Here is a 12,762-nt window from a genome sequence, read left to right on the forward strand (position 1 = left end):
AAATTGTGCTCAAAATAATGCATCTGGTCCTATTCAGATATGTTTGAACTATTCTTTAAAGTTGTTTTAATCCATCCATCTATTCTCCCATACAACAAACATTTATTAGGAAAACTGAATATGTGGTATACTCTGCTAGGTGGCTTCACTTTCAATCTTATCTCATATGTAAGAACAATTGCTTGGCCCAGAAAAAGCTCAAACAAATACAAGCATCTTTATGAATACAAATAAAAGCATATTATAGAAAATTTATCATTTCAATTATGATATTGATAATATTCCTGAATGTTTGCAGGTAAGACTTTGCAGGAAGTTCAGCTTACTCCACATTCTCAGTTAAGACTGCTGCTGCTGCTGCTGCTGCTAAGTCATTTCAGTCGTGTCCGATTCTGTGCTACCTCACAGACGGCAGCCCACCAGGCTCCCCCGTCCCTGGGATTCTCCAGGCAAGAACACTGGAGTGGGTTGCCATTTCGTTCTCCAATGCAGGAAAGTGAAAAGTGAAAGTGAAGTCGCTCAGTCGTGTCCGACTTTTAGCGACCCCATGGACTGCAGCCTATCAGGCTCCTCCATCCATGGGATTTTCCAGGCAAGAGTACTGGAGTGGGGTGCCATCGCCTTCTCCCAGTTCAGACTATTAGTACACAAATGGTAGAACTGGTCAGAATAATTCAGGGAATATTAGTGTAGTTTCTTGCCTCTAGTTGCTGATAATGTCATGGAATCTCATGCAATCTCTAAATAAAAATTGTATATTTATTAGATTGTAAAAATAAATATACAATCTAATCTAATTTTAAGCCATTTCAAGTGACATGAGAATATAATGATTTAGGTACGGTGTTCCAACTAGAAGTTTTCAGGAAAAGTTTCCCAGAGTAGGTGATATTCTAGCTGAATTGTACAAGATGAGTTTTTATTTCACCAGAAAAGGATAGGTGAGGAAAGCATCAAGGCACAGAAAACAGCACCAGGACAGGTGTGCAGAGTAGGCAGGGAACTACACCCATTTAAGTATGATTAGGGGTAAGGCATGAGGTATACTAGTGAGACCTGAGGCTGGAGACCATATGGTCTCCATTTCGAAACTGGTCAGGCTACTTCAAAAAAAACTCAAAACGTACCACAGATCTAAAGGAGCCAGTGAAGAGATTTAAAGGGAAATGAAATAATTGGGCTTCAGGTTTACATTTTAGCATGATTGCTCTAAGTCCAACACTGCTGTAAAAGAACTAAGAAAGAAAAAAATGGAGGCAATGCCTCCTATTTAATATCAGGAAGAGGGGATTTTATGAAGAGCCCTCTCTCCCAGGAGGATCTGCTCATGCTGTGGATGCTTGAAGCTGTGGGTCTCCTGTTCATACTTGATTCTGGCCTCATATCACCTGGACCCCTTCTCCTCCCCTTCATGAATTATGCCTCATGCCCTGATTATCTTGCCTTATAACTTGATTTCACTTCCTTAATCTTCTCATTCTTTAAGACCCCAGTCAACTTGGACCAACTATTTTCTCCTGAGGAGAAGACAATAAAAATGAAGCAAATAAGTTTGTATTATTCAAAATAACAGTATTCTAAATTTATAGCATTAATGCCATGTTTATGTATTTCACATACCTATCCTTATAAAAAAAAAAACAGATAGTATGGCTCTATTTAATTAGCTTCTGTATGTATTATGCTTATCCAGTGATATCTACATTTTAGGATAAAAATAACTTCAGTAGATCCATATGCAACACCAGCCACTGACATAAAGAATACATAATGAAACAGTTATATTCCAAGAGAAAAACCAGATGATTAATTTCCAAATATTTTAGCAGAATTTTAATAGAGAAACAAAAAATATAACTATACATAAGGGTACCCACACAGACTCATATACACACAAAAACTATACAAAACATTATTTTTCTATTTTAAGCTATGTCATTGAACTTACTTGGTTACTAGAAAGATCTTTTAGAAAGCACCCTGAAACAGCACTGTGGAGATGTAAGGAAAAAAAAATGTCACTACTATGTAGCTTTCAGTATAGAACCCATAATGTCCTTGATGGAGACCATCATGTATTGGGACACATATGCTGTTTTCTACTATTTCTTTGATTAGCCCTCATTCTTGCTCTTCAGGGTTTCTATCATAATACAAGAAAATAAAATTTTAAGCCCAGAAGGATTTTTACAGTAATGCAAGCTATTGATCAGTGCAATTTTTTCAACCAAAGCTTACTATTGCATCCAGATTCCTTACAGCTCCAATATGCCCAGTGGGTTAATATTAGGTAGGGTACAAGCTGTTAGAAAACTACCAGTAATTTTTCTCCCTCAATGTTGCTACATATTTCAAGCTCCTGAGGGGCAATAACAAAACTTTATTTTTTGCTTTTGTCCAAACCTCAGACTTCCAACATATTCTGAGTAATAAAGATGAGCCATAAAACACATATTCAAACCATGATTTTCTTGTGTTGGTTAATCCTAAGACATTGGGGCATAGCCATGCCTATTGTCCAGCCCAGAAAGATATCTTAAACACCTGCCATCTCCCCCTATTCCCAGAAGACCATGAATGAACTATAAATAGTGATTGCCATTGCCTTCTCTAATTGGACATTTTAACTTTCCACTATCTGCTTCCCCAGGCTCTGCTTTGAATCTTCTACTTCTGCCTCCTGGTCTTAAGTCCTTTGGTTTGTAGCTAAGTCCATCCTATGTCTAATCTCTAGAGATTGTCTCTGCTTCAGAGGCAATTTTATAGGAGGCTTAAGCTTCAACGTCCCTCATTTGCACAGGCCATTTCCATGATCCCTGGATTGGGAAGATCCCCCTGGAGGAGGGAACGGTAACTTACTCCATTTTTTTTTTTTTTTTTTTTTACAGCTCAGTTTCAGCTCAGACTTTTATTCATTCAGCAAACAAAGGATAGTACACCCTTGAGGCATGGGAAGGGAAGTTGCTCAGTCGTGTGCGACTCTTTGCCACCCCATGGACCGTAGCCTACCAGGCTCCTCCGTCCATGGGATTCTCCAGGCAAGAATACTGGAGTGGTTTGCCATTTTCTTCTCCAGAGGATCTTCCCGACCCAGGGATCGAACCCAGGCTCTCCCGCATTGGAGGCAGACGCTTTAACCTCTGATCCACCAGGGATCCTGAGCATGAGGGCGGGCCAAACTTTGAAAGAGATGCCTCAACTGTCTTGGCTCCTTCTTTTGTTTTTTCAAATAAATTTATTTATTTTAGTTGGGGGCTAATTACTTTACAATATTGTAGTAGTTTTTGCCATACATTGACATGAATCAGCCATGGGTTTACATGTGTTCCTCTTCCTGGACCCCCCTCCCACCTCCCTCCCCATCCCATCCCTCTGGGTCATCCCATTGCCCCGGCCCTGAGCATTTGTCTCACGCATCGAACATGGAATGGTGTTCTGTTTCACATATGATAATATACATGCTTCAATGCTATTCTCTCAGATCGTCCCACCCTCACCTTCTCCCTCAGAGTCCATAAGACTGTTCTATGTATCTGTGTCTCTTATTCTGTCTCGCATATTTGCCTGGAGAATCACCATGGACAGAGGAGCCTGAAGGGCTACAGTCCATAAGCTCACAAACAATTGGACACGACTGAAGCGACTTCACACTCGCACTCTCATGAACCTGAATGAGAAACCAGCAATTTGCCTATAAATTCTTTCTTTTCATTTACATTGAAAAGTAAGAATTTGGGGGACTTCCTTGGAAGTCCAGTGGTCAAGAATCCACACTTCCAATGCAGGTGGTGTGGATTTGATCCCTGGTTGAGATCCCACATTCTGCATGGCATGGCCAAAACAAAAAGTAAGAAATTGTATTTTTTCTCAAAGAGGACCACCCATACTTATGTAGGCTTTTGATGCCACAAAACTTAGATCTGCCCCTAATTTCATCCCTATATTATCTTTTTGGTTGAGGTTCCCCTTGTAGAACTGTTCTCTTCAGCCTCACCAGCTGGGTTCTCCTTGCTGAGGCTCACAGCTATGTTTCAGCTTGACCTAGTCATCTCTAGGCTTCTGCACAAAAAGCCATGCCAGGCTTATCTCTGGGCCCTGCTTATCAGCATAAGAGAAGAAGAACCTGAACTACAATAAATAATATAAGACAAATATCACCCTAAAAGCATGTATGTCAATAAAATGCAAAATTAAGTCCCCAACATAGTTACTTTCATCTGCTCCCAGTTTCTCTGAGACATATCCTAGAATCGCATGAAAACTGGGAAAAAGAAAGCTATTGATACTTCTAATGCAGACATATCTAAATATCTCTGAGTGACAACATTTAGCCACAGATAGAGGGTCCTGAAACTATGTTTGTTTCCACCTAAATGCTTGGCACCATCAGAGACTACAGCTCAAGTGGATAAAGCTGTACATGTGGGGCTGTCCACCTGCAGAATGGCAGGTGGAAAATTATTCAGGGGAAAGAGTTTAATTGGTGACCTTTAAAATAATGATTCATTACCTTAAAACACTTTTATTATGTCAGCGTGAGTGCTTCAATTGAAATTAATGTATTTAAATCAAAAACAGTAGGTCTTATTTAACCTATCTCAATCAAAAAAAAAAAGTACATTTTAAAGAATTTGTTAGAATTCTTTACTTTTCCTTCCCCTTCCCCCATTCTCCTTTCATCCTTTTCCTTTGCTCTTTTCTGTGCTACTTTCTTCCTCTTTCCTTCTTTTCTTCCCTTCTTTTTTTCTTCTTCCCCTCCTTCTGTTAAAGCCCTGCTTTTATTACTTGGGCATTCTCTAATTGTTCATTTGCAAATGAAGTTGTATCTGCAGAATAGTCTCTAACTCTAAATAGTCAAAATCCTTTCTCCATTTCCTGGAAGCAGCTGGCCAAAAATGACTTCAGGAATAACTCCTCCAACCAGGCAAAGAAATCTGGCAGACTAGTGTTCAACTTTTGATTTGACTCTTACTAGTTACTACATGGAGTTGCTTGGGTATGGAAGTGAGATTATATTTGTAAAGTAGCTGCTGAAGTTCTGTACCCTTAATTAAGGTTAGTTCACTGCACTGGCCCTCATAGTCTAATGCTTGGTCCTCCATCATTACCTCATGGCACATATTATTGTATGTCCAGCCCAAAGGCAACCCTTTTAAGTCTTATATTTGGCCTGGATTTGCCAAGAAAGAGTAACTGAGAAAATTAACAACCTATTAAATGATATGCTGAAAGTGTTGCATGACTCACAAAAACCATATTCCTATATATTAACAAGGATCTGAACCTAGAGCAGACATATGCAGGCAGCTACACCAGTGCCAAAAAAACACATGGCTGGGTAAAAGCTATATTTACTAGAACATGTTTGTGATTTTTGAAGGAAAATTTTGTGACCAGTTTTCATTATATTCTGGGCTATGTAACTTTTTATGGCATACACATTTATAAATAAAAGTATGAGAGCCTCTAAATCACTGACTTAGGCTGAAATGATGCCTCTAGGGTTTGGGATTATAAAAAAATAAAAGAAGACTGAGCAGGGATCATAAGGCAATATCCTACAGGAAGCAAATTGATACCTGGGATTACAGTAGCAATTCTTTTATGGCATTCACGAAGGAACATATTTTAGATAAACAAATAGGCAGAGCATTTTAGATCTCTGTAAATAGATCTAAAAAGTCAGGCAAGAGCCTTTCCCTATATGGGTGCAAATGACATCATTCATAACCTTTTGCACAATTGGTACATTTTGGAGAGCTATAATTTGCAGATATGATATTGAAGTTGAACTATTCACTCTATTTAACATTATAGTCCTATTGGCAGAATATGAGAAAGACAAGCTATGACTAAATTTCTCATGACTATTTTTTCAATAAGAAAATTTCACCTGTAACATTTCCATATTAAAAATGTGTTTAGATATTAAATATGTGTTTTTTTCTATATCTGGAAAAATGCTGATTTATTCCCATATCAATCTTTTAGGCCGCATGCCATAACTGCTATTTTTCTAATGGATGTACAGACATAGGATGTTAAGTGACACACAGAAGAGACCCTACCCTAAACCACAGTCATTTTCTGTCTTTTAGTCAAATGTTCCAAAGTGTCAGTGTGCAAAGTACTGAGAGAGGAGTTTAGAGGAGCTTGAAATGAAAAAGAAAACATCATATTATTCCTTAAGGAATTTAGAAACAATAGCAGAGAGGAAGTATTACACAAATATTTATGATGCAAGAAGCAGCTTAACAGGTGCCATGAGAAATGTATAATCACTGGGTCATAGAGTTTCAAAGAAGGCAGGAGTCTGTCCAAGATAACTCAAAAAAGCTTCATGAAAAAATGCTGTTCAATCTAGATCTTGAATTATAAACAGAATTTGAAACAAAAAATATTGGTGAATTGTATTCTAAGAATCTGATTTTAAGTAAACTTGCATTTGTTCCTCTTGAACAAAAACTCTGAGAGGTAAAATTAAAATTTGTTATTACCTCATAATAACAGAATTTTTTTGACTTCTGTGCTCATAATTTTCACCTATTATTTCTAATGGAATGTGAAGATCAGCGTATACTAGGGGTAAGAAACAGCATGAGCAAAGAAAAAAAAAAATCATTAACTCTCTACTGATTGCTATATTTGATGTCTAATGACCACAGGTAGAAGGATGGAGGAGCATTAGTACTGACATCATCCTCTGGGGAACTCTGGGAGCACTGTAGCTTTAAAAAGAACACATATACCCTAATTCATTTAGTTGAGTACTTATTTTAAAATACATCAGAATAAGAAACACACATAACAAATTACTACAGGTTTGTTATATTTTCTTTTTTAGTGTGTTTTTCCATTTACCTAACAATGAAAAACATTATATTATTTTGATTTTATTTGAATATCTTTTCATCTGGATGAGGTACATGATATAAACTGGTTATGCTGCTTTGATAAAGTGCATAAATTAGTCTCCCTTTTATTCAGGCCATTCCCTTTCATTATTTATAGTTATGCTCACCAAAAAGAACAAATAAATCCTGTGACGACACTATACAAGCCTCTGTTGGAAATATTAGTGTTCACATACGTTAATCCCTTTCACAGGGTGAAGTCATTGCAAACAGCGCCTCAAGCCCTGAGTTTCCACCGTGCACTTAGGGTCACTCGTGGGCATCTACATAAACAAATATCACTACTGGTTAAAAGGAGACATTCAGACACTCAGGACCTGGAGTAAAAATGGAGTTCCTGACACATGGATAAACTAGAATTCCCACCTACTTAAAGATTACTAAAGTAACTTTCCTATTAATTCATGTTAATAGCTCTTGGGTTTGAAAACAGTATCTTGGGTCAGTGCTAGTATATTTCACCTTCTTCAAGGTAATAATTTAAGTATCAGTAAATGTAAGATATATCTGACTACATCATTCACATAAGCAGTGCAAAAATATTCAGAAACAACATGAAAAAAAATGCATTTGTATACTCAATTTGAATAGAATTAGTGAATCAGGTCCTTGCAAACTAAACTTGAGTGTGAAGGAAACATATCCAGAGAGACAAGGGGCAGGGTGAGCAGGGGTTGCCAGAGGAGGGAGAGAAGGGGAAGATGTGGGAAGACCAAGCAAATAGCCTCTTTATACATTGAGATGGTTTTGAGAATAATAATGTCCTAGTTTCTTTCTTTCTTTTTTTTTTTAATCCAAGTAGCTATTGAAGATTGTAATGATTTCAGTCTAAAAAGCAATGCTGGAAAGCCTCTTTGGAGATTGCCAACTCCCACTGTGCAGAAACACTGTGTTCCTGCGTGCTGGTGTAATGGAGACAAACAAAAGAAACACTTCAAGGAAAAGGGAGGCAGAAGAGGGAGGGCAGAAAAAGCACGGAAGACGTGGTTCCCAGAAAAACAGTAAGAGTTTTAGCTATGACCAAAAGCAAAAATAACAACCCCTAGGTTTGAAACTGATATAAGTTAAATTAAAAGGTTAGCAATTTAAGCAATATAATACATAATGATATTCTCAGTCAAAATAACAGTCACTTGTCATCAACAATAATGATCTTGTCCCAGTTGCAGTGATACCAACCCCCTCCACCCCCACCACACACACACACCTTAAACTGGCTCAATTTGATTTCACCTTTTCAGATATATGATTGGGCTCCTACTGGGAGTAAATTTATTTGAAAGATTATTAGTTATGTAAACACGTTGTTCTATTGCTTCAGTCTGCTTGCACATATCTCTTTTTTTCTCCCTTTTGGAAAAATAAATATTTTAAGAATCAACATACATAACTACACAATGAAAGTATCCTAATTAAGATGTTTCTTAGTTACTTCAGCTCCTATAAAGATTTAAACATGGCTTATTACCTCCAGATTCTGACCAAAGGTTAATAATAATTACTGTTTGCTTTCAAATGTTCTTAAAGCAAAACTTGCATGAGATGAAAACCATCTGAGGTGAAAATTGGTATTGTGTGCACTTTCCAGAAAAGACTATGAAGATAAATATTTTAAGTAAGTATATTTAAATTTGTTTTTAATCTCAGAAAATTTTATCACAGTGTCTGTTTTTAACACTATGAAATGAGAATTAACTCTGTTTAATATCATTATATCTGTACTAGGAACTGATGCTTCTTGGATAGTCATTATAGTCATTATAAACCAACATATAATTACTATGTTATTCACTATTGCATAAGGTTTATCTGTAGGTTTCATCAAAGTATTTTGGTGTTACTGCATTGCATATGGTGCAGTGCAAATGAAGCGTCTACTTCTTGAACCAGAAACATTCTCTGTATAAAAATATTCTGATACCCAGAATTATTCTGATATATGGTCTTCACATCTCTATTTGGAAAGCAAATTATTGTATCTGAAGACTATGAAGAAAGGCAGTTCAAGGGGGAAAAAAGACATGGGCAAGATGTTGTGGCCAAAACTCCAAACCACTAATGCTGTCAAAATTATTTTGAAAGTCACAAAATAATCTGAGAACCATATATTACTTAGCTTCTTTTTTAAAAGAGACATGATCTTGATTATGCTATCTTTATTATCACTGAGTTAAAAAGCTTAATTGTAAAATTTACCAATGTATAGCAAGTTCATTAATTATAATACAAAAATATTCTACCAATGGACATAAAATATCATTGAATGATATTCTTTTATGTAATCCACTGAAATAATAGTTGTTTAATACAGTATTTATATACTTAATATCTGAGTCGCTATTAGCCATACCTGGTTATAAGATAGGAGAATAACAAAGAACAATATAGGAATTCTGCTCTTACTGACAACTGCTGTTCATGTTTCTCGAATAAAGAAAACATTTTTTTGCTTAATATTATTCAAGACATTGAAAAACCTGGCTGTTAACTACAGGCAGATCCATTCTTATTCATAACACTCAAATGTTTCATTCTGATATCTCATGTGTCTTTTGTTTTTAATTATTTATTATCAGTGCTAGCATATTATATATAATATAATGATAGTTATTATTACATAATGGCTAACATTTATGAAACATTTACCATGTGCCATGCATTTTTATAAGAGCTTTACATACACTGACACATTTAATTCTCATGACAACCTGAGAGATGTATTTTATTATCCCAATTATATAGATGAAAGGTTAAATAACTTGCCCAAGAGCAAATGCATTTTAATTGGGAGTCAGAATTAAACCCTGGTAGTCTGCTTTGTACACAGTACTTCTGGTATTGAAAAGTCAAGACATGACTTAATATATCTATATTTATTTGAATATATTCAAATTATCATATAAGTTTATACTATTTCTAAGCAGTAGAATATATATGATTTACCAATAAAATTGTAATATACTTTTCAGAGGAAACACTATTATCACATGTGGCCATCCATCCTCTGGAAAATAAAATTTTTAAAGACAGAGTGAAGAAAAGTGAAAGGCATCTCTGACTGACCTCAAGAAGAGGAAGATGGAGGCCACCTAAGACTCCAAGAAAGAGCACTGGGCTAGAGTCACTCCCTTCCTTTACCTTGTCTTTTGATGATTTTAATATGGTTGTAGTTTGTATTATTCTCATTGCTTGCTTTTTATTTTAACAAAAAGAGGTAAAAGACATGTTTGTCAATTAAAAATGATTAAGAAGAATGTGGACTTTTATTTTACTCTTTCCTCACAAGATCCAGTTATTTTTCTAGAATACATTTTTTTTAAGAAGACAGTTTAATAGCAAGTTCTGTCTCCATTCATTATGATGCTTAACAAGACACAGTCTGGGTGGGTGGTTGCTCATCTGGAGCTTGGTAGTGGGTTGCTTGCTAAATAATAAGTAGGCCAGTCTAAAGAAACAACTCTGATGATAGTAGAGAACTCTAGATGATGATGGTCTGTGGTAGTCTCACCTATCTAGATGTCTGCCTATGGACTTTTACACCTGGAACTGAGTTTCCATTTATGTTCAGATTTGAAGCGGCAGCAGTGTAAGTAAAACAGCACAAGACAGTGACATACAAAGTTGGAAAGATATAGTCTGTGCCCTCTAGAAGCTCACAACTTAGTGCATGAATGAGTGGCAGAGACTAAGTGTTTACTATGCCTCTGAGATATTGTACAAGTTGTTGGTGAAGACAACGCCACATAATCTAAGAGGGGCCAAGGCAGGGTAATCAGGAAGCCTTCACAGAAGAGACGACATGTGTCTGGATCTTGCAGAAGGTTTTATCATCAAGCCAACCAAAGAGAACAGGGAGAGGGATATGCAGAGATTAAAACAGTTCTTGCCAGAAGAAAAATACAACAGCCCAATCAATTTCACTTGCACAGAAATCAGTTCTTAGAAACTACTTACAAACTCCAGCAGAGCAGAAGGATTCTCAGCCATTCCCAGCAAGTTTGTAATCCCACATGGAACTCTCCTCATTCATTTGCTGAGAGTATGAATATGGGGCAACAGTGGTGAAATCATCCAGCGATGATTTTAACCCCTCAGCCCTTCATCATTTAGCACCTTCCCCCCACTTTGCTGTTTCTCTGTTTGGAGTTCTGTTAAGCAGGGTGCTTGTGGCTTTAAAAATGCAAAATGGTTGCCAAAAAGAACAGTTTTGCCATGTAGCAAATGTTCATACTCTGCAATGCTAATTTATGTCCTTTCCTATAGTTGTACAGGTTGCTATGTGCAATGAATTAAACATTAATAAAAATATTTGATGATGCTGTTAGCGAATATATTGAGAAAATGGATGTTTGAGTGCAGGTGTTGCCATTGTAAGGAAACAGTTTTTCTTTTCTCAAGATTTGAAAAGCCACTGAAATGAAAGCATTTGGAAAATGCAACTATTGGAAAACTTAGCACGAGTAAGTTTCTGTTGCTTAACTTGGGTACTGGCTTCATGGATGTGCAGTTGGAAATAATTCACCAGTTCTACACTTATGATAAGAATACTTTCATTTGGGTATATTATATATTAATAAAAACTTAAAGAAATTTTAGCATTAGCAATGAAATCTTTAATACATTCAAAAATGCAGAAATATAACCATATTTTTTCAGCTCAAAATCTAAAATAAAAACAACATAAAAATAGGAGAAACACTTCTCCACATAGAAATGGATTTTTTCATCTCTTGAAGAAATCTGATAAATGTAGTGGGAATTCTGGCTATGATATTTGTGGAAAACTCCCACAAAATATATACTTGTGAATGAAGTAGGAAATTTTTTTTCATCTTACTTGAGCTCAATACATTGCTGCTTTTGTTTCCACTTTTGTGTTTCTATATAAGAGAACTGAACAGCCCTAGAGGCTGACAGACAGTTTATGTGGCATTTAACAACAGAGAAGGAGGCTCCGTCAGCCAAGAGTGGCAATAAGCTGACTGACTTCATGGAATACTAGAGGTGGGAAAATTACCTTGATGCTTTCTACTTGTGCTGATTTTTTCTTCTGCTGACACTTTTGATGTTCTGAAAGTTGCTTTGCTCACATCCTCTGGTACTGGTGTCAAAGCACACTCTCAATCTTCACATGTCAAAAGAGGAAGAAAACCTTATTTCAATGCCCAAAAGACTTAGCTCCTGTCAAAGACATTCATTTAACACTCACAGTTGGTCTATGGCAACTTGAAGATGTTGTCTTAAGAAGCAGGGCTGATAGGGGGTGGGGTGGAGAAGAAAAGACCTGACTTTCTAGGGAAATCTTGTGCTTACCATATCCTGAAGGCATGTAATAAGAAGGGCTTGTACCCTCAAGAACAGAGAGGGCAATTTTGACTGTTACTTACAAGGTCTGTGCTTCTTCAGGAAAAGGGGGTGGGGTTAAGCAAGCATAAGATCATTACAACTGGCTAAGAATGGGGATATTCTAAAAACAACAAAAAGTTTATATTAGCAAAGCTTTCTCCTATAAAATTAACTGCCCCTCAGTCTTGTTTCTTGTTTAGTTTTGGTCAGCTACAGCTAATACATTTCATAATAAGAAAAGTCATCACCATCATTAATTGCAGACTTTGAATCTTCTTAATGTTTCAAGTACTCTAAATAACATACTGAAAACACAGCCATTCCTAAATATGTGTGGCACTGAATCCCAATCTGCATAAAATAAGCACATAAAACTGGAAGTCGTTTATAAAAAGGTAATCAAATATTTTTGTAGAGATTTGCTATTTGGCTAAATGGCAGACAGATGATAAGCCACTCTTCTATTTACTCTGAACACATACACATTTATATTGCATACCCA

The 12,762-nt window shown here is 36.4% G+C and overlaps 1 protein-coding gene across 2 annotated transcripts in view; it reads right to left on the reverse strand.

Annotated features, from left to right (window-relative positions):
- LOC145521610 (uncharacterized) overlaps positions 1-12,762 on the reverse strand; it is a 361,851-nt gene that overhangs the window by 178,022 nt on the left and 171,067 nt on the right. For both annotated transcript variants that reach the window (XR_014065533.1, XM_081530353.1), the window contains one exon: positions 11,932-12,039. Coding sequence is in view for 1 of the 2 variants with exons in the window: in XM_081530353.1 (XP_081386479.1) it covers positions 12,022-12,039 (18 nt within the window). In the remaining variant the exon portion in view is untranslated. The remainder of the gene's footprint in view (positions 1-11,931; positions 12,040-12,762) is intronic.

This window comes from Giraffa tippelskirchi, chromosome 9 (assembly GCF_054371585.1).
Source record: "Giraffa tippelskirchi isolate mGirTip1 chromosome 9, T2T-mGirTip1v1.2.pri, whole genome shotgun sequence".
In the NCBI taxonomy this organism is placed as follows: Eukaryota; Metazoa; Chordata; class Mammalia; order Artiodactyla; family Giraffidae; genus Giraffa; species Giraffa tippelskirchi.